At 40.0% G+C, this 17,572-nt stretch overlaps 2 protein-coding genes across 6 annotated transcripts in view; one reads left to right on the top strand and one right to left on the bottom strand.

Moving 5' to 3' along the window:
- The window catches only part of ZBTB8OS (zinc finger and BTB domain containing 8 opposite strand), a 40,665-nt gene extending 36,686 nt beyond the window's left edge, over window positions 1–3,979 (bottom strand). Inside the window, exons 1-2 of one of the 4 annotated variants that reach the window (XM_081305132.1) lie at window positions 3,751–3,979; window positions 2,448–2,670 (exon numbers count right to left, since the gene is read on the bottom strand). In XM_081305132.1, coding sequence (XP_081161258.1) covers window positions 2,448–2,544 — 97 coding nt within the window. In that variant the 5' untranslated portion in view covers window positions 2,545–2,670; window positions 3,751–3,979. Of the gene's footprint in view, window positions 1–2,447; window positions 2,671–3,750 lie in introns of those variants that run through there. The other 3 variants (XM_081305129.1, XM_081305131.1, XM_081305130.1) reach the window with 3 other exon arrangements.
- RBBP4 (RB binding protein 4, chromatin remodeling factor) overlaps window positions 3,287–17,572 on the top strand; it is a 20,804-nt gene continuing 6,518 nt past the window's right edge. Inside the window, exons 1-12 of one of the 2 annotated variants that reach the window (XM_081305128.1) lie at window positions 3,287–3,457; window positions 4,038–4,185; window positions 8,499–8,644; window positions 12,671–12,844; window positions 13,183–13,298; window positions 13,410–13,570; window positions 13,695–13,821; window positions 14,300–14,377; window positions 16,026–16,102; window positions 16,328–16,385; window positions 16,598–16,708; window positions 16,887–16,928. In XM_081305128.1, the coding sequence (XP_081161254.1) occupies window positions 3,442–3,457; window positions 4,038–4,185; window positions 8,499–8,644; window positions 12,671–12,844; window positions 13,183–13,298; window positions 13,410–13,570; window positions 13,695–13,821; window positions 14,300–14,377; window positions 16,026–16,102; window positions 16,328–16,385; window positions 16,598–16,708; window positions 16,887–16,913 (1,239 nt within the window). In that variant the 5' untranslated portion in view covers window positions 3,287–3,441 and the 3' untranslated portion in view covers window positions 16,914–16,928. Of the gene's footprint in view, window positions 3,458–4,037; window positions 4,186–8,498; window positions 8,645–12,670; window positions 12,845–13,182; window positions 13,299–13,409; window positions 13,571–13,694; window positions 13,822–14,299; window positions 14,378–16,025; window positions 16,103–16,327; window positions 16,386–16,597; window positions 16,709–16,886; window positions 16,929–17,572 lie in introns of those variants that run through there. The other variant, XM_081305127.1, reaches the window with a different exon arrangement.

Here is a 17,572-nt window from a genome sequence, read left to right as displayed (position 1 = left end):
CAGCCCCCTAAGATTTTAATATAACTTGAAAGCCTAAATTTTATCATTACCAATAATAGTTTTTTGCCTTGATGTGACAGATTGCTTTGTTCATTTTAAAGAAAATTCATGTCAAATACCCAAGTCTGAATAACAACAGCTTGTCGTAGTCATTCTTACAATGAAGAATTGTGTTCTTCGACAAAACCTCACAATTACACATGTTCTTTTCATCAAGATGAACATCAATACCTTGATACACAGCAGAAACACTTTATGCATATTTTCCATCTTTGAAATTATTTATTTATTTATTATGCGGTTCTGAGGATTGAACCCAGGGCCTCACACATGCTAGGCGAGCGCCCTACCGCTGAGCCACAATCCCAGCCCGCACATTCTCCATTTTTTTTAATTTAATTTTTTTTTTTTTTTTATTAGCTACACATGACATTACAATGATCTTGGCAATTCATACATTTGAATCACTGGGGTATAATTTCTCATTTTTCTAAATGTACAGATTGCAAAATCACACTGGTCATAGAGCCACCTATATACATACAGCAATCATAATGTCTATTCTATTCTATTGTCCTTCCTATCTCCCCTACTCCTCCCCTTCCCTCCCATCATTTACATTCTCCATTTTTAACAGACTATTTAAAAAGGCTCAGCCAGACTTGGCCACACAAGACTGTAATTCCAGCTACAGGGAGGCTGAGGCAGTATAACAAGTTTGAGACCAGCTGCAGCAATTTAGTGAGGCCCTAAGCAACTTAGTGAGATCCCATCTCAAAATAAAAGGAAAGGGGACTGGGGATGGGGATGTGGCTCAGTGGCTAAGCACTCCTGGGTTCAAGCCCCAGTACAAAAATGGAAAAGCATAGAAATATCCTAAATGTCTGCCAACTAGAAATTGGTTAAACAGAGAAAATGCTAGAACATTTGTGTATGCAAAGTGACCAGGGTTGCTCTAGAAACAGGGACTAAAACATGGGATCAGAGCTACAAGACTTATTTTTCACTGCATACCAGCTTTTTGTTATTGTTGGGGTTTTTTTGTGTGTGTTTTTTGGTCTTTGTTACCCAGGTCATCTGGAACTTGGAGGACTCATGTGTTTCTCCTGCCTCAGTCTCCGAAGTAGTGACCACTTTTTTAATCATATAGTATTTTAAATTGTTTTTAAGTGAGAAAAGGGCAAGAGCAAGGGAGATATGCTGGGTTAAGAATGCACAGATGCAAAAATGATGTGGTAGTTGTACATTTTTTATTTACTGCAGCACTGAGGATTTAATCCTGGGGTGCTCTACCACTGACCTACACTTCCTACTCCTCTATTTACTTATTGATTGCACTGGGGATTTAACCCATGGGCGTTTACCACAGATCCCCAGACCTTATTATTTAGAGACAGGTTTCCCTAAATTGCTTAGGGCCTCACGAAATTGCTAAGGCTAGCCTAGGAACTTGAGTTTCTCCTGCCTCAGCCTCCCCAGTCACTGGGAGTAGCAGTGGGTGCCGCCCGAAAAAAGAAAAGATTTTAAGAAGATAAATGAATTAAATTTGCGCTCCCCACCATAGCCACCTGTAGGATAACAGCTAATACAGAATTTAAGAGACTAAACTATCCTTTCACTTTCCTTATTTTTGTGGTGCTGAAGACTGAACCCAAGGTCTTCTGCATGCCATAAAGCACACTACACCTCCAGTTCACATTATTCCTTAGATGAAGGAACTGAGACATAAAGATAGGCAATATAATTTGCTTAAAGTCACTAATAAATGGCAAAACCAGGTTCTTTTATAACACGATGCAGGTAAATTCTGGGTCTCTGGTACATGCCTTTAATCCCAGCCAGCTAGGAAGGCTAAGGCTTGGAAGGCTGAGGCAGGAGGATCACAAGCTCAAAGTCAGCCTCGGACAACTTAGTGAGGCCCTAAGCAATTTAGAAAGACCTTGTCTTTACTTAAAACATTAAAAAGGGCGTGGCTCAGTAGGCCTCTTGAGTTCAATTCCTGGTTACAAAAAAAAAAAAAAAAAAAAAAAAGAGGTAAAACACCAAGTTACAATTGCCCATCTTAGTTTTCCCAGTTCTCTACATTTGCCACACTCTTTAACTGTCCCATTGTTACTAGATATGAAGTCAAACACGAAACTCTTGAAAACCCAATTACTTTTATAATTGGCGCACTAGTAAAACTCATAAATGTGATCAGGCGCTTGAGGAAGTTAAGAGACTGTAAATGTGGAAACTCAGGTTTCCTGACTCCTAAGCCAGGTGGCCTTTTACTTTAGAACCCTCTAGGACAAATACAAAAATACAATACAGGGCGCACACAGGGCACAAAGAGTTGATGCCCGAGCACCTAGGGGCAAAGTAGAGGTGAGGAAGGAAGCTGCAGGTAAGGAATCAGGCATGTCCCTGTGCCCATATTTGAATACAGAAGTGAGCCATCTACTCACATTCGTACTTCCGATTGACTGGAGGATACTTGGCCTTGATCGCCTTCTGCTCCTCAGTCAAATTGTAATCTCTAACATCTTCGCTTTCCTGCGCCATGATCGCAGGAGTGTACACTCTACTTCCGCCCTTCCTCTGCCGGACTTCGGCCGGGCGCTACTGCTTCCGCCGTAAACCCCGCCCCTTGGCACGCCTCTTAAAGGCCCCATGACTCCATTCTCGGAGCTTGCGGAAGGACGTTAACCCCTGAGACTTCCATTCTAGGACTTGACGCTTGGATCACATGGTTAAAAAACAAGGCCCCACCTTCTGTGTTTATCACTAGTTATTTTTTAAAATATTTTTTAGTTGTTGATGGACCTTTACTTTTATTTTATGTGGTGCTGAGGTTCGAACCCAGTGCCTCCCACATGCTAAGCTAGCGCTCTACCACTGAGCCACAACCCCAGCCTATCACTAGTTATTTCTAAAGACTAAGCAAGTTGAAGAACACCTTAAATTAGACAACTCTGGGTCTGAGTGGTGAGACCTTGTTTTTCCGCCTGGCACCCAGAGTTGATAATTAGAACCTGAAGCATTCCAGACATCAATATTCTGAACGTGAGCATAACAGCCCGTAAGAAAATGGCTGCCTCCGGGAATGTGTGGACTAAACTTCTCACGTGACCAGAACGGGCACAATCCCATCAGCCCGGGCGCGCGCGCAATCAGTGGAAGTCCGCTCCCGCGGTGTGGGGACAGATGGGGCGGAGCGCGCTCATCGGACCCGCGGAAAGAGACTCCGTGCGTCGGGATAGGCCGAGAATGGGATTGCCCCGCCCACCCCGCTGTTGGATGCACTCCGATTGGCCGACGTTGGCGCGAAGGTGCGCGAGTCGACCCTCACGCAGGGGCCGCAGGAAACAATAGAGGCCGAGCGCGCGGAGCTATCGCTCGCAGGCTCCCCGCCCCTCCCGCAACGCTCGACCCCGGGATACCCCCGGCTCTCCTGCCGCCATGGCCGACAAGGAAGGTGAGGGTGCCTGAGACTCCCCGTGAGGGCGGCGGGTGTCTGGGCTACGTTGCGGCCGCCATACGGCCTAACATCGGCGACAGGCCCAATGGTGCCGAGCGAAGCTCCAGCAACGCTGGCGTGAGGAGGGAGCTCCCCGCGGGGCGGGCTAACGGCGCTCCAGTTTCTCAGGAGCCGAAGCCCGTCACCGCGGAGCGAAGCTGGCAGTGGGAGGCCTAGGGGTGTGCGTCCCTCCTCACACTCCCTGTCGGCCACTCAGCCTATTTCCCGGGCCCGCCTGCCTCGATCCCTACCCAAGGCCCGGTGACGCGCCTCCTCGCCGGTCTTCCAGACTATTCGCGCAAGCGTGCTTCGAAGGCCTTGCGCCGTCGCCTCGAATGGGTAACGGAGTGCTGGTTCGGATAGCCGGGACTTCCGGCCCGCGGAGGTAGAGGGCGGCGTTGTTTGGTGACTGCTCCTGGGAACACCGGACACAACCCTCCTTTCCAGGGTCTGGAGGGAAGAAGCCGCTGGTAGCTTTGGAGAGGTTTACTTGTTTTCCGTTTCTGTTCTCTAACTTAATTTGTTTTAAAAATTTTAGCAGCCTTTGACGACGCAGTGGAAGAACGTGTGATCAACGAGGAGTACAAAATCTGGAAAAAGAACACCCCTTTTCTTTATGATTTGGTGATGACCCATGCTCTGGAGTGGCCCAGCCTAACAGCACAGTGGCTTCCAGATGTAACCAGGTGACATGAATCTCTTGAACGTTACTTTGATTTCTCCAGTCCCTTGAAGAGGGCACGTGATCAAAGCCTATTAGTGACGTTTTTTGATCTATGGGGAAAAATATGGCAAAATGTAAATTATTTTGGAATTTACCTGGAGAGAGAAAAATATGTTGGTATTTTCTTTTTGTGATACTGAATTGAATAGCCGTATTACAACTGTAGTTGACCAAATTACAAAACTTGATAACTTTCAGTAAGCAGTCTAAGCTCAATGCCTTCAACAAACCGAATGAATTTTCACAGTCCATAGCTGCTTAATGCAAAGAGGAATATGGGACCTACCTATAAACAATACGTGGTCTGGTCAACTGGTAATTATAGCGATGTAGAATGAGAACAATTATAGAAAGATAATTAGGATACTTAGAAAACATCCTTGATGGAGGCTGGAGATAAATACTTAATTGGTAGATCACATCCAGCAAAACCCTGGGCTGGATCCTTAATGACCTAGGACACTAAACAAAAAAATACCTGGAGGTGTCATAGTATGGTTTGTTTCCTTCCTTCCTTCTTTTCTTTCTTTCTTTTAATTTTTGTAGTTGTAGAATGCCCTTATTTTGTTTATTTATATGTGGTGCTGAGGATTGAACCCAGTGCTTCATGCATGCTAGGCAAGCGCTCTGCCATTAAGCTACAGGCCCAGGCCCCATAATATGGTTTTCATAAAAGGAAGTTGGGTGTTGGGCATAGTGAGGATTATGAGACTAATCACATACATTCATTTTTTCTCCGCTAGTACTATAGATTGAACTCGGGGATGCTCTACCACTGAGCTATGTCCCCAGCCCTCACATATATTTCTTACCCAGGTAGCTTGCCTCTGATATAGGGGATAGCATATCATTTAGTTTGGCTTGCATTTATTGAGGCTCTGCTAGGGTCCACATATCAATGGACACAGATAAATCAGAATTATGACAAGAGTGGCACAGATGTGATCAGAGCAAGAAAAATATACCTCAAGTTTGGAGTGTCGGGACTGATTTTTAGAAGGAAGTAACAGTGCAAAGGTATGGTGGATATAGATGATTGGTATGTGCTGTACCTACCTGGACACCATGGCACATGCCTGTAATCCCAGGGGCTCTGGAGGCTAATGCAGGAGGATCACAAATTTTAGGTCAGTCTGGGAATATGAGATGCTGTCTCAAAAAAATAAAAATGATGGAGTACAGCTCAACAATAGAATGTCCCTGAGATCAGTCCTCAGTACCATCAAAAAAAAAAAAAAAAGTGCCTGTTATAATTGCTTCACTTTTCAGAATAACATTCAAAAATTATTTTGTATTAAATAACCATATTCTTTCAAGAATGAAGCTGCTTTCTTTACAGTGGCATAAGGAAAAATGGGGAAATGTATGCTAGAGATATTATAAAAAACCTTAGTATCTATATAGAAATTTAGAATTTGAAGCTTCTTTATCCTGATTGGGCATTCCCACATTCAGTTGATCAATGATTGTTGGAAGTATTTGGAGTTCAAGATAAGTAGTCATTTCTGTCCGGAGTTTTAAAAACTTGGTGAGAAAAATTTTGAATAGTATTGTCATATTTACTATATTCATGTGCTAAATTGTATAATATCTGGGATTCAGTGGTCCTATATATATATATGTATATACGTATGTATACATATATATGTGTGTGTGTGTATCTTAATCTAATTTTTGAGCCCTTTCAGATGTTTTGTGTTATTTGGCTTCCTACTGGTGCCTCAAGTATCTTATTTATTGATTTCTTCAGTTTGACATGTTCTGAACAGAATAATTCATTTATCTACAGACCGGGTTTCACTGAGTTGCTTACCACCTTGCTTTTGCTGAGGCTGGCTGGCTTTGAACTTGCGGTCCTCCTGTCTCAGCCTCCCAAATCGCTGGGATTACAGGCATGTGCCACCGTGCCTGGCCATATTTGACTTTTTGACATTTATGTTTTGTTTACCCAGTTGACAGGGAGTCATTTATAAGCCCTCATAAATCCTAATTGTGTTGCATCTGTCTCATTGAGACCAGGAGTTTTTATATTGTAATATGCAGCATAATCAGCTGAAGGTCTTAGAAAACAGTTGTGTCCCACCTTCCAGAATATCTGATTTATTTGATCTGGAGTAGATTTGAGAATTTGCATTTCTAACAAGTTCCCAGGTGATGCTGATGCTGGTTCTATTGGCCTTAGTACTATACTTTTAAGAACCTCTGTTTTACATTGTTAAATTAATCCTTCTGAGGAAACAAATGATATTGTTATGTCACTGCTTAGAAACTTTCCATGATTTCTTGTTCCCTACAGTATGGAATTTAGAATTCCTTAAAACTGACACTCAAAACAATAAAGATTCTGGTTTTTATCTACTTTATAGGTTTCTCTCCCATTGTGCTTTTCATTTGAAATTTTATCCCAGTTGTTAACTTGGTAGTTGTGTGATCTTAGAGATTGCTCAATTTTCCTCAATGTCAGATATCTTTGTTTTCAAGTTGGAATAATATTCATAGTATTATTATGGTGTTTAAATTTTGTATGTAAAATGGCTAACATGGTATCTGTAATCTTAGTGTCTCTTCCAAAATGCTTCCTTATAATCTAGATTGCTGCATATTTTGTTTCTTTACTTTTTTGGGTGGTACTGGAAATTTAACCCAGAAGCACTCTACCACTCCAGCCATTTTTTAATTTTTACTTTGAGTGTCTCTGTGTTGCCAAAGCTGACATCAAACTTGGAATCTTCCTGCCTCAGCATCCTGAGTAACTGAGATTTTGGGAGATTGCGTCCATTCCCAGCTTAAACTCCCATATTTTTGTGTGCCTTTCATATAGTATATATTGCCTAATATTTAGTTATTTGTGTACATGACTGCCTAATTGCCTCCAGGTTTTTGTTTTGTTTGTTTGGTACTGGGGATTGAACCCAAGGATGCTTAACCATTAAGTCACATCCATAGTTCTTTTTTTAAAAGTTTTATTTTTTAATATTTATTTTTTTGTTGTACTTGAACATAGTTGTATTTGAGCCTTTATTTTATTTATTTTTATGTAGTGCTGAGGATCAAACCCAGGGCCTTGCACACGTGTGTGGTGAGCGCTCTATCACTGAGCCACAACCCCAGCACGCCCCCCCCCCTTTTTTTTTTTTTTTTTTTTTTGGTGGGGGGGAGACAAGTTTTTGCTAAATTCCTTAGGACCTTAGCCTCTCAGTTGTTGGAATTACAGGCATGAACCATCACACCTGGCTTTTTTTTTTTTTTTAATTCCTTTTTAGTTGTAGGTGGACACAATGGCTTTATTTTGTTTGTTTATTTTTATGTGGTGCTGAGGATTGAACCCAGTGCCTCACACGTGCAAGGCAAGTGTTTTGCCACTGGGCCCCAGCCCCATCCCTAGTTTACCTTTTTTAGGGTGGGTCTGAGGTGCTGAAGATTGATCCCAGGACCTTGCATATGCTAAGGTCTTCCACTGAGCTATACCCAAGCTACTCCTTTCCTATCTTTTTTTTTTTTTTTTTGGTGGGGGTGTGTAGTGGGGGTTTATTGAACCCATGAGTACTTTGTCACTGGGCTACATTTTGTTTTGTTTTGAGACAGGGTTTTGATGATTTGCTGAGGCTGTTTTTGAGTTTGTAATCATCCTGCCTTAGCATCCCAAGTCTCTGGGAGTAACAGGTGGGCACTACCACACCTGGATTTTCTTTGTGATCATTCTAGCTGAGATTACAGGCATGTCATTGTGCTCAGCCCCTCCTTTTAAACAAAGGTTTTAATAAATTATTAGAGTATCCAACCCCTGTTTTCTCTCCTTTTAGCCCATTGTAAAGAGTACATAGTTCATTTTTTATTCTTTTAAACTTTTTCTCCAGAGTAATTCTAAATTTTAAAACAAGTTAGAGATGCTTATAAAATTAGGTGCTAGGACTTGGAGTATGGCTCAGTGGTGGAGCGATTGCCTAGCACGTAAGGCACTGGGTTCAGTTCTCAACAGTGCATATAAATAAATTAAATTAAGGTCCATCAACAACTAAAAATAGTTTTTTAAAAAATTGGGGGCTGGGGCTGTAGGTCAATGGCAGAGCACTTGTGTTGGACGTGGGAGACACTGGGTTTAATCCTCAGCACCACATTAGAAAAACATACAAATAAAATAAATTAGGAACTATATTGTTCTCTGTGTTTCACCTTATGGAAGATGCAGTAAATGTAGAAAGTGGGTCTCCATAACTGTTTGTAGTCTCTCTTGATGGTACTAATTTGAATATTGACTGTTTATTGCTGTTACAGACCAGAAGGAAAAGATTTCAGCATTCATCGACTTGTCTTGGGGACACACACATCAGATGAGCAAAACCACCTTGTGATAGCCAGTGTACAGCTCCCTAATGATGATGCTCAATTTGATGCATCACACTACGACAGTGAGAAAGGAGGTAGGAATCTTAAACAAGAATTTATGACATGGTTATCTTTCATATCTTTGAGTTATTGTAAAAGGATACCAATTTGATAAAGTAGCCTCAAGTTAGAAATAAGATTTATGCTTGGGAGAGCTAAGTTTGCAGTATAGAAGAACTACTCAACGCATACTCGTTCTGTATCTTTTCTGTAAACTTCCCACTACTAAACTGGTAATGAGGGAATTTCTACCATTGAAAGAACCAAAAATCTACCAACGTTATTTCTGTGCATTCTCATCAGGGGAGATATTCTAAGCAGATAAAAAATGGTTCATGGGTTTGGGTGAGTGTAAATTGCTCATTGAATATATAAAGTACTTAGCACATATTCAGACATTGGATATTTGTGGTATTACATATTCATCAGGTACGGGAAAAATTGTCTTTAAGGTTTTGTAGCTAGGCAACAGTGAAAAACAAGTTGATACTGGGCATAGTGGCGTGCTCTAATCCCAGCTACTTGGTAGGCTGCAGCTGAGGGATCCTTAAATTTGAGACCAGCCTGGGCAACTTAGACCTTATCTCAAAAAAAAATTTTTTTTTAAGTGGGCTGGGAATGTAGCTTAGTGATAGAACACTTTAATAAATATTAGATGTTTCTTAGATTTCTCGTGATTAGCAGAACACTCGTATCTGTTTTTTAAGTACTGGGCACTTTATCACCAAGATACATCCCCAGCTCTCTTTATTTTGATACAGGTCCTCTCTAAGTTGCTGAGGCTGGCCTTGAATTTGTAATTCTCCTCTCAGCCTCCTGAGCCTTTGAGATTACAGGTGGACACAGCATTTGCAGCTTACATTCCCTTTGAGTGGCATCAAATTTCCTTTTGTTTTGAAGAGACCTTATCCTCTAAGACTTCATATTTGAAGAACAGGTTAAAAAAAAAGAGAGAGAAAGAGCCAGTAATATATACAGTAAACCCCATATAAATCAACTGATCCTTATGCGGATAAACCTAGGAACCCCTAGTTTTTATTTATTCAAGATAGGATGTTGCTAAATTGCTGGAGCAGGCCTCAAACTGGTGATCCTTTTGTTTCTCTAATCACATTAAATACATAGGGCTGGGGATGTAGCTCATTGGTAGAGTGCTTTCTTAGCATGTGCAAGGCCCTGGATTCAATTACTAGCACTACACTAAAAAAAAAAAAAAAAAAAAAACACTAGGGTTTTTTGGGGGATGGGTGGGGAGGGTGGTTGTTTTGTTTGGAAGGGAGGGTTTTCATACCTGGAATTAAACACAGGTGCTGTTCCACTGAGCTATGTCCCTAACCCTTGTTATTTTTTATTTTGAGAAAGAGTCTCACTATGTTGCTTAGAGCCTCCTGAGTTAATGAGGGTGGCCATGAATTTGCAATCCTTCTGCCTCAGCCTCCTGAGCTGCTAGGATTATAGGTGCGTACCACCATACCCAGTTGAATCCTAGACCTTTAAAACTCAATTTTGAACTGAGTGTGGTGGTTCACACCTGTACTCCTAGTGGGCTCTAGAGGCTGAGGCTGGAGGAATACACATTCAAAACCAACCTCAGCAACATAGCTAGGCCCTATTTCAAAATAGAAAAAGGAGCTGGGGACATAGCTCGGTGTTTAAGCACCCCATGTTCAATCTCCAGTACCAAGAAACAAAATACAAATTTTGAATTCTCTAAGCTGAATTCTTGCTACTGTTTTATAGTGAGGCCCATATATGTCCAATCCTGAAATAACCCTTGTTCTATGGGCTCTATGCTGCCAGCTCTTCCTTTTCCCTGAATGGTGCCACTTTTCTGACAATTATGCTATTTTTTTAATTATATATTTTTTTGGTAGTGGTAATTCTCTACAGTTATGTACTTAACCACTGTGTGCTTAGACTGAAAGTTTCTTATGATGACACACCTTATTTTGCCTTCCTTTTTGTTACAAGTTTTTGGAATAAAATTAGTTAATGTATTTTTTTCTTCTCCTGTAGTCTTTAAACTTTTATTATTGGGCTTTTAACCTTGTTTTGAAACATATGCTCTAAACTTACAAAAGTTATTTTGAAGCTGAAAGTTATCTAAGGCCAACAATGTTACCCATTTACATCTTTGCTTTCTGAGAAGCTTTTGTCCTTCAAAGAGTAACACCTGGGGGCTGGGGATGTGGCTCAAGCGGTAGCGCGCTCGCCTGGCATGCGTGCGGCCCGGGTTCGATCCTCAGCACCACATACCAACAAAGATGTTGTGTCCGCCGATAACTAAAAAATAAATGTTAAAAAAATTCTCTCTCTCCCCCCCCCCCCACTCTCTCTTTAAAAAAAAAAAAACAAGAGTAACACCTGTGTAGCAATATTATTGACAGCAGTTTCATCTATTACTTTTTTTTTTTTTTTTTTTTTTTTTGGTACCAGGGGTTGAACTTGGGGGCACTAAAGCACTGAGCCAGCTCCCCAGTCCTATTTTGAATTTTATTAGAGACAGAGTCACTAAATTGCTTAGCGCCTCCCTATTGCTGAGGCTGGCTTTGAACTTGTGATCCTCCTGTCTCAGCCTCCCCAGCCGCTGGGGTTACAGGTGTGTGCCATTTCACCTGGTTCATCTATTACTAATTTATTTATTTATTTATGGTAGTGCCTGGGGATTGAACCCAGGGCCTTATGCATGTGAGGCAAGCACTCTACCAACTGGGCTATGTCCCCAGCCCCTCATCTATTACTTTTACGTCTTCTTTGTTTTATGGATATTTGAGGTTCTGAAAAATTGAAGGCAAATAGGAGTTAAGAAAATGGAGCTGGGCGCAGTGGCGCACACCTGTTATCCAGCAGCTTGGGAGACTGAGGCAGGTAAACTGTGATTTCAAAGCCAGACTTAGCAACTTAGCAAGGTCCTAAGCAACTCAGCGAAACCCTGTCTAAATAAAATGCAGAAAAGGGTTAGGCATGTGTCTCAGTGTTTAAACACCCCCAGTTCAATCCCCAGTACCAAAAACAAAGATAATGGAACTATTAGCCTGTTGTAGTTGCACACACCTATAATTCCAGTGATTCATCCGAAGCAGGGGAATAGCAAGTTTGAGGCCAGTCTGTGCAACTTGGATCCTGTCCCCAAATAAATAAAATTAACTAGGGCTGGGGTTGTGGCTCAGTGGTAGAATGCTTGCCTAACAGGTGTGAGGCACTGGGTTCAACACCACATGAAAATAAAGAAAGATATTGTGTTTATCTACAACTAAAAATATTTTTAAAAAATAGTACCAAGTTTATTCAGCATACTTTTTTGTATTGGTGTCAGGGTTGAACTCAGGGACAGTTAACCATGGAGCCACATCCTTAGCCAAGTTGCTGAGGCTAGCCTCAGACTTCTGCCTCAGTCTCCCAAATCAGTGGGATTACTTAGTCTTACACACCTGTCGTATTTGTATTTTTTAAAGTAATTTTTAATGATATTTTATTTGTAGATGGACACAATATCTTTATTTTTTATTAATTTTTATGTGGTGCTGTGGATCAAACCCAGTGCCTTATGCGTGCGAGGCAAGTGTTCTCCAACTGAGCCACGATCCCAGCCCCCTTATTTGTACTTTAAATGATATTTAAAAAGTGTTTATGAAGAACCTCCTTTTGAGGTGAAAGTTTCTCTTAACTTCAAATACTAATAAAATACTTGTTTGTTTTGGGCCAGGGTGGTGTTTTTGTTCTACTGAGAGTAAACCCTGTAGCAGATGCATGTTACTTCATCTCAGGCCTTTATTTCTGATTTTCTTTATTTCTGATTTCTTACTAAGTTGTTGAGGCCAGTCTCGAATGTGGGAATCCTCAGGCCTTAGCCTCCTGCATTGCTGGGAATAAAGGTGTGTGCCACCACGCCTAGCAATGTAATTCTTATTAGGCATTTAACAACATATCTGATGTCAGATGAGAATGAAAACACTGTATATTGCTAACAAATGTCTAATATACTATGTCTTCATATTCTGTGTAACCCAAGCAGAATGTTTTGTGTCTCACCCTTACTTGCAATTTATTCTTATTTACAGAATTTGGAGGTTTTGGCTCAGTTAGTGGGAAAATTGAAATAGAAATCAAGATCAACCATGAAGGTGAAGTAAATAGGGCTCGTTATATGCCCCAGAACCCTTGCATCATTGCAACAAAGACTCCATCCAGTGATGTTCTTGTTTTTGACTATACAAAACATCCTTCTAAACCAGGTCAGGTACCTCCCCTTTTCTCTTCAAATACACAGATTCTGCTTGTTCAGGGTTTTAATTTCTTGTCATCTGTATAATTTAACATCCTGTAATTTATAGTGATAATACGTGTGGGTATTTTCCTTCACACTTTTTCCTTTAGTGGAAAAAATCCTTTTTAAAATAGAATAAACAGAATGATGATAGTGAAGCTTAAGCATTTTATCTTTGGTCGTAATGATTACTGTATTTTTTATAAATGTTAGGAGGTTTAGGCATCATGCTCAACATTTCATTTTGTTTAGTAAACCCATAGTAACAGTGAACTTAGTCATCTTCATGTGTCTTTTACTTTGCAGACCCTTCTGGAGAGTGCAACCCAGACTTGCGTCTCCGTGGACATCAGAAGGAAGGGTATGGGCTTTCTTGGAACCCAAATCTCAGTGGGCACTTACTTAGTGCTTCAGATGACCATGTGCGTATCCTTCCAATTTTGAAGCAAATCTGGGCTAGTTACCAGTTGGTTTCTTTTTTGGGATTTGTGGGAAGGTGAGACTCTTACATAATGGTTAATTTTACATTTAAGACCATCTGCCTATGGGATATCAGTGCCGTCCCAAAGGAAGGAAAAGTGGTCGATGCGAAGACCATCTTTACAGGGCATACAGCAGTAGTAGAAGATGTTTCCTGGCATCTGCTCCATGAGTCCCTGTTTGGGTCAGTTGCTGACGATCAGAAACTTATGATGTGAGTAGAACCCATTGTTTTTTTTTTGTTGTTGTTTTATTCTTATATTTTATCTTATTTTTTATATTTAGTAAGCTTTTTCAAAAGCTTTTTTCTTTGCTTTTTTTCCCCCCTTCCACTAAAGTTGGGATACTCGTTCAAACAATACTTCCAAACCAAGCCACTCAGTAGATGCTCACACTGCTGAAGTGAACTGCCTCTCTTTCAATCCTTATAGTGAGTTCATACTTGCCACAGGATCAGCTGATAAGGTAAGTTTGACTTGTTCTAAGAGAATAAATTCGTTGGGCTGGTGATATAGCTCAGTTGGTAGAGTCCTTGCCTCCCATGCACAAGGCCCTGGGATCAATCCCCAGCACCACCAAAAATAAATAAATAAATAAATAACAATTTTTTAAAAAGAGAATACATTTGTGAATCTCTTTACATTTTAAATGTGCAGAGTTAGTTTGAGTTAATGGGTTTTCCTTTCTTTTAAAAAAAAAATAAAACATTTGTTGGGTACAATGATAAACGCCTCTTAGTTCAATCTGTTTAGGATGCCGAGACAGGAAGATTGCAAGTTCAAGGCTAGCCTGGGCAACTTGGTGAGACCCTATCTCAAAAATAAAATGAAAAGGGCTCATGGTGTAGCTCAGTGGTAGAGTGCCTCAGAGTTCACTCCCCACTGCCACAAACAACAAAACAAAATATAAATTGGTCTTGCTTTCCTTTTCTTTTTGCATGTAGACTGTTGCCTTGTGGGATCTGAGAAATCTGAAACTTAAATTGCATTCCTTTGAATCGCATAAGGATGAAATATTTCAGGTAAGAGAAGCCATTGCTGCTTAATTTTTGTTGATGTTAAAGGAAAACTTGGGAGTGTAAGTAGGCACATTTGTGTTTTTTCTTTTACCAAAAGTAATATTCCATATGCATATACTGTTCTCTGTGGGAACTGGGATTGTTTTTCCTTTGTTTATTTTTTCAAACTGCTCACTCGTTGGCCACCTATGTATTTCAGGGTTGTTAGGAAAACTAGTGGCCAGACATGGTGCTGCATGCCTATAATCCCAGCCACTCAGGAGACTGAGACAGTAAGAATCACAAGTTTGAGGCCAACCTCAGCAGTTTAGTGAGACCCTTTCTCAAAATAAAAAGGGACTGGAGATATAGCTCAGTGGTAAGAGCACCTGTGGATTTAATCCCCACCCCTAAAAAAAAATGTTTGTTGTTGCATTATGTTCAAAGCTTTTGGTAAGGCTTTGTGAAAAATATGTTACAGGTATAGTTACATAGTTTTTAGTTAAATTGTAGGGCTTAAATTTTTATAGCAAGAAAGGCCTATTTTGAAATTATAATAAAATATTGTTGTGTTAAGGACCTGAGGGCAGTCAGATTAATTCTAATGGATAAATGTGGCTGGCATCTTAATTGGGTTTTAGGTGAGGCATAGTTCTGTACACCTTGTCTCTTAACCTTACTTTTTATCCCAAAGAATATTTTGACTTTGCCCTCTTTGTTCTTTGCTTAAAATGGTGTTATTGCATGAAGATTATCCAAATTCTTTGTTTACGGTAATGTCATCTTTTCTGTAACATGAGCCAGCACCTTTCTTACCAACCAGTAATAAATAATATGTGATTGTTGCATGTATTTAGTTGAATTTTGTCTTAAGTCTTCACTTAAGATCATTATTATAAGGAATTTTTATTGTTGTCATCAGCCTTATTTATGTGTACCACAGAGTTCCATATGAGTACTTAAGAAAGTAATTTTTGTATGTGTGTCATCTGTTATTTTAGTACTTAGGTCAGAAGTGGGTTACATTTGACTAGAGGCCAGAATTAGATACTGTGGTTGAAGTATGGCCAATATATTTAGCCAAGCACAGTAGCATATACCCATAATCCCAAAGACGTGGAGGGCTGAAATGGGAGGATCAAAAGTTCCAGGCCAACCTCACCAATTTAGTGAGACCCTCCGCAACTGAGCAAGATCCTATCTCAAAATAAAAAGGACTAGGTATGTGGCTCAGTGGTAAAGTGCCCCTGAATTCAATCCCCAATACTAAAGGAAGGGAGGGAGGGAAGGAGGTGTGATCTTCAAAAGTATAACATGAAATGGGGGTATGGGGTTGTGACTCAGTGGTAGAGCGCTCTCTTGCCTTGCATGCACGAGGCACTGGGGTTTTTTCCCCACCACCACATTTTAAAAAACAAAAAACTATAAAAACAGGTATTGCGTTCATCTACAACTAAAAATAAAAATATAACATGAAATAGAAGAGAAGTTGATGTCTTAGGTCTAGTAATGTATTTTAATAAAAAATTAGATCTGTCAATTTTAACTATAATGTTTAATACTTTTGATTCCTTTTTATAAAATCTTTAAATTGGTAACTATAACTTTAGAATGAGTGTGTGTGTGTTTTCCTAATTCATGTCTTTTCTGTTTCCTTCATTCTTGTGTATAGGTTCAATGGTCACCTCACAATGAGACTATTCTGGCTTCTAGTGGTACTGATCGTAGACTGAATGTCTGGGATTTAAGGTAAGTCTTGTATTAGTTACTCTCTTTGTGAAGTTTTTTTTGTTTGTTTTTTGTTTTACTTAGTTACACATGACAGTACAATGATCTTGACATATCATACATTTGAATCAGATGGGATATAATTTCTCATTTTTCTAGTCTTTGTGAAGTTATATTTACACTTTCCCAAGGTAGTTACTTGGGGAAAATCTTTTTTTAACTTCTAAAATTATCTTTTTGTGCTAGTAAAATTGGAGAAGAACAATCCCCAGAAGATGCAGAAGATGGCCCACCAGAATTATTGGTATGTTATAACCAGTAAACAATATTGAAATAATCTGTAACTTCTTTTTTAATAACTTTATTTTTATGTGGTTCTGAGAACTGAACTCAGTGCCTCACATGTGCTGGGTAAGCAGTCTACCACTGAGCCACGACCCCAGCCTGTAACTTTTAATCGTTTGTAATTTAATGTCTTCTTTCTCATTTCATATCTGTTTTCTTCCCTATTTATAGTTTATTCATGGTGGTCACACTGCCAAGATATCTGATTTCTCCTGGAATCCCAATGAACCTTGGGTGATTTGTTCTGTATCAGAAGACAATATCATGCAAGTGTGGCAAATGGTAAGTGTTTGGTCTTTTGAGGGGGGGAATTTAGATAAATACTATTTCATATTTTATTCTTAATGTGACTGCCATCTGTTTGGTTTACTCCCAATGTGATGTTAGTGATTATATGCACATTGTCCTTTTCATAACTAATTTTTTTAATACCTTTGTTTTATTTTTATGTGGTGCTGAGGATCAAACCCAGGGCCTAACGTACTAGGCAAGCGCTCTACTGCTGAGCCACAGCTTCAGCCCCTCTTAACTATTCTTTACCTGCCTTCATCTGATTGCCCTACTGGTTATTTTTAAACTCAACCAAATAAAACTGATCTTTTCTTCACTCTCCTTAGTCCCCTTTCCTCCTCCTCAATCCTTTTTTCTGACTAGTGTCCATATCTTGTTCAGCTAACCAGACTTAAATCCTAGGAGTCTTCATCTTTTCACCTGTCAGTCTAGTTTACTTAACAGATTTCATACTATTTCAGCAATGCTTCTCCCTTCTGTCGTCTTATGAATACAAATATGTATGCCCATAGGAGGTATATCACAGCTTGAAGTGCTACCTGATTTCTCTGAAACCCATCTAGACTATAAAAATACCCCAATTTTAGGCAGTCACCCTTTGAAATTTCAGAGCACTTAATTTAATAAAAAATAATCAGTGTGCATAAGGCCCTGGGTTCAGTCCCCAGGACCCAGTGGTTTAAAAAAAAAAAATTCATGTTTGGGGTGTAACTCGGTGGTAGAACATATGCTTAACGTAAGGCACTGGTTCAGTCCCAGCACTAAAAATATGATAGCTGAATTCATGGCACATACCTGTAATCCCAACTTCTCGGGATGCTGAGGCAGAAGGATTGTAAGTTTGAGGCCAGCCTA

This window comes from Spermophilus citellus (assembly GCF_964194105.1).
Source record: "Spermophilus citellus genome assembly, chromosome: 9".
Lineage (NCBI taxonomy): Eukaryota > Metazoa > Chordata > Mammalia > Rodentia > Sciuridae > Spermophilus > Spermophilus citellus.
This window is presented reverse-complemented; position numbering and strand designations above follow the sequence as displayed.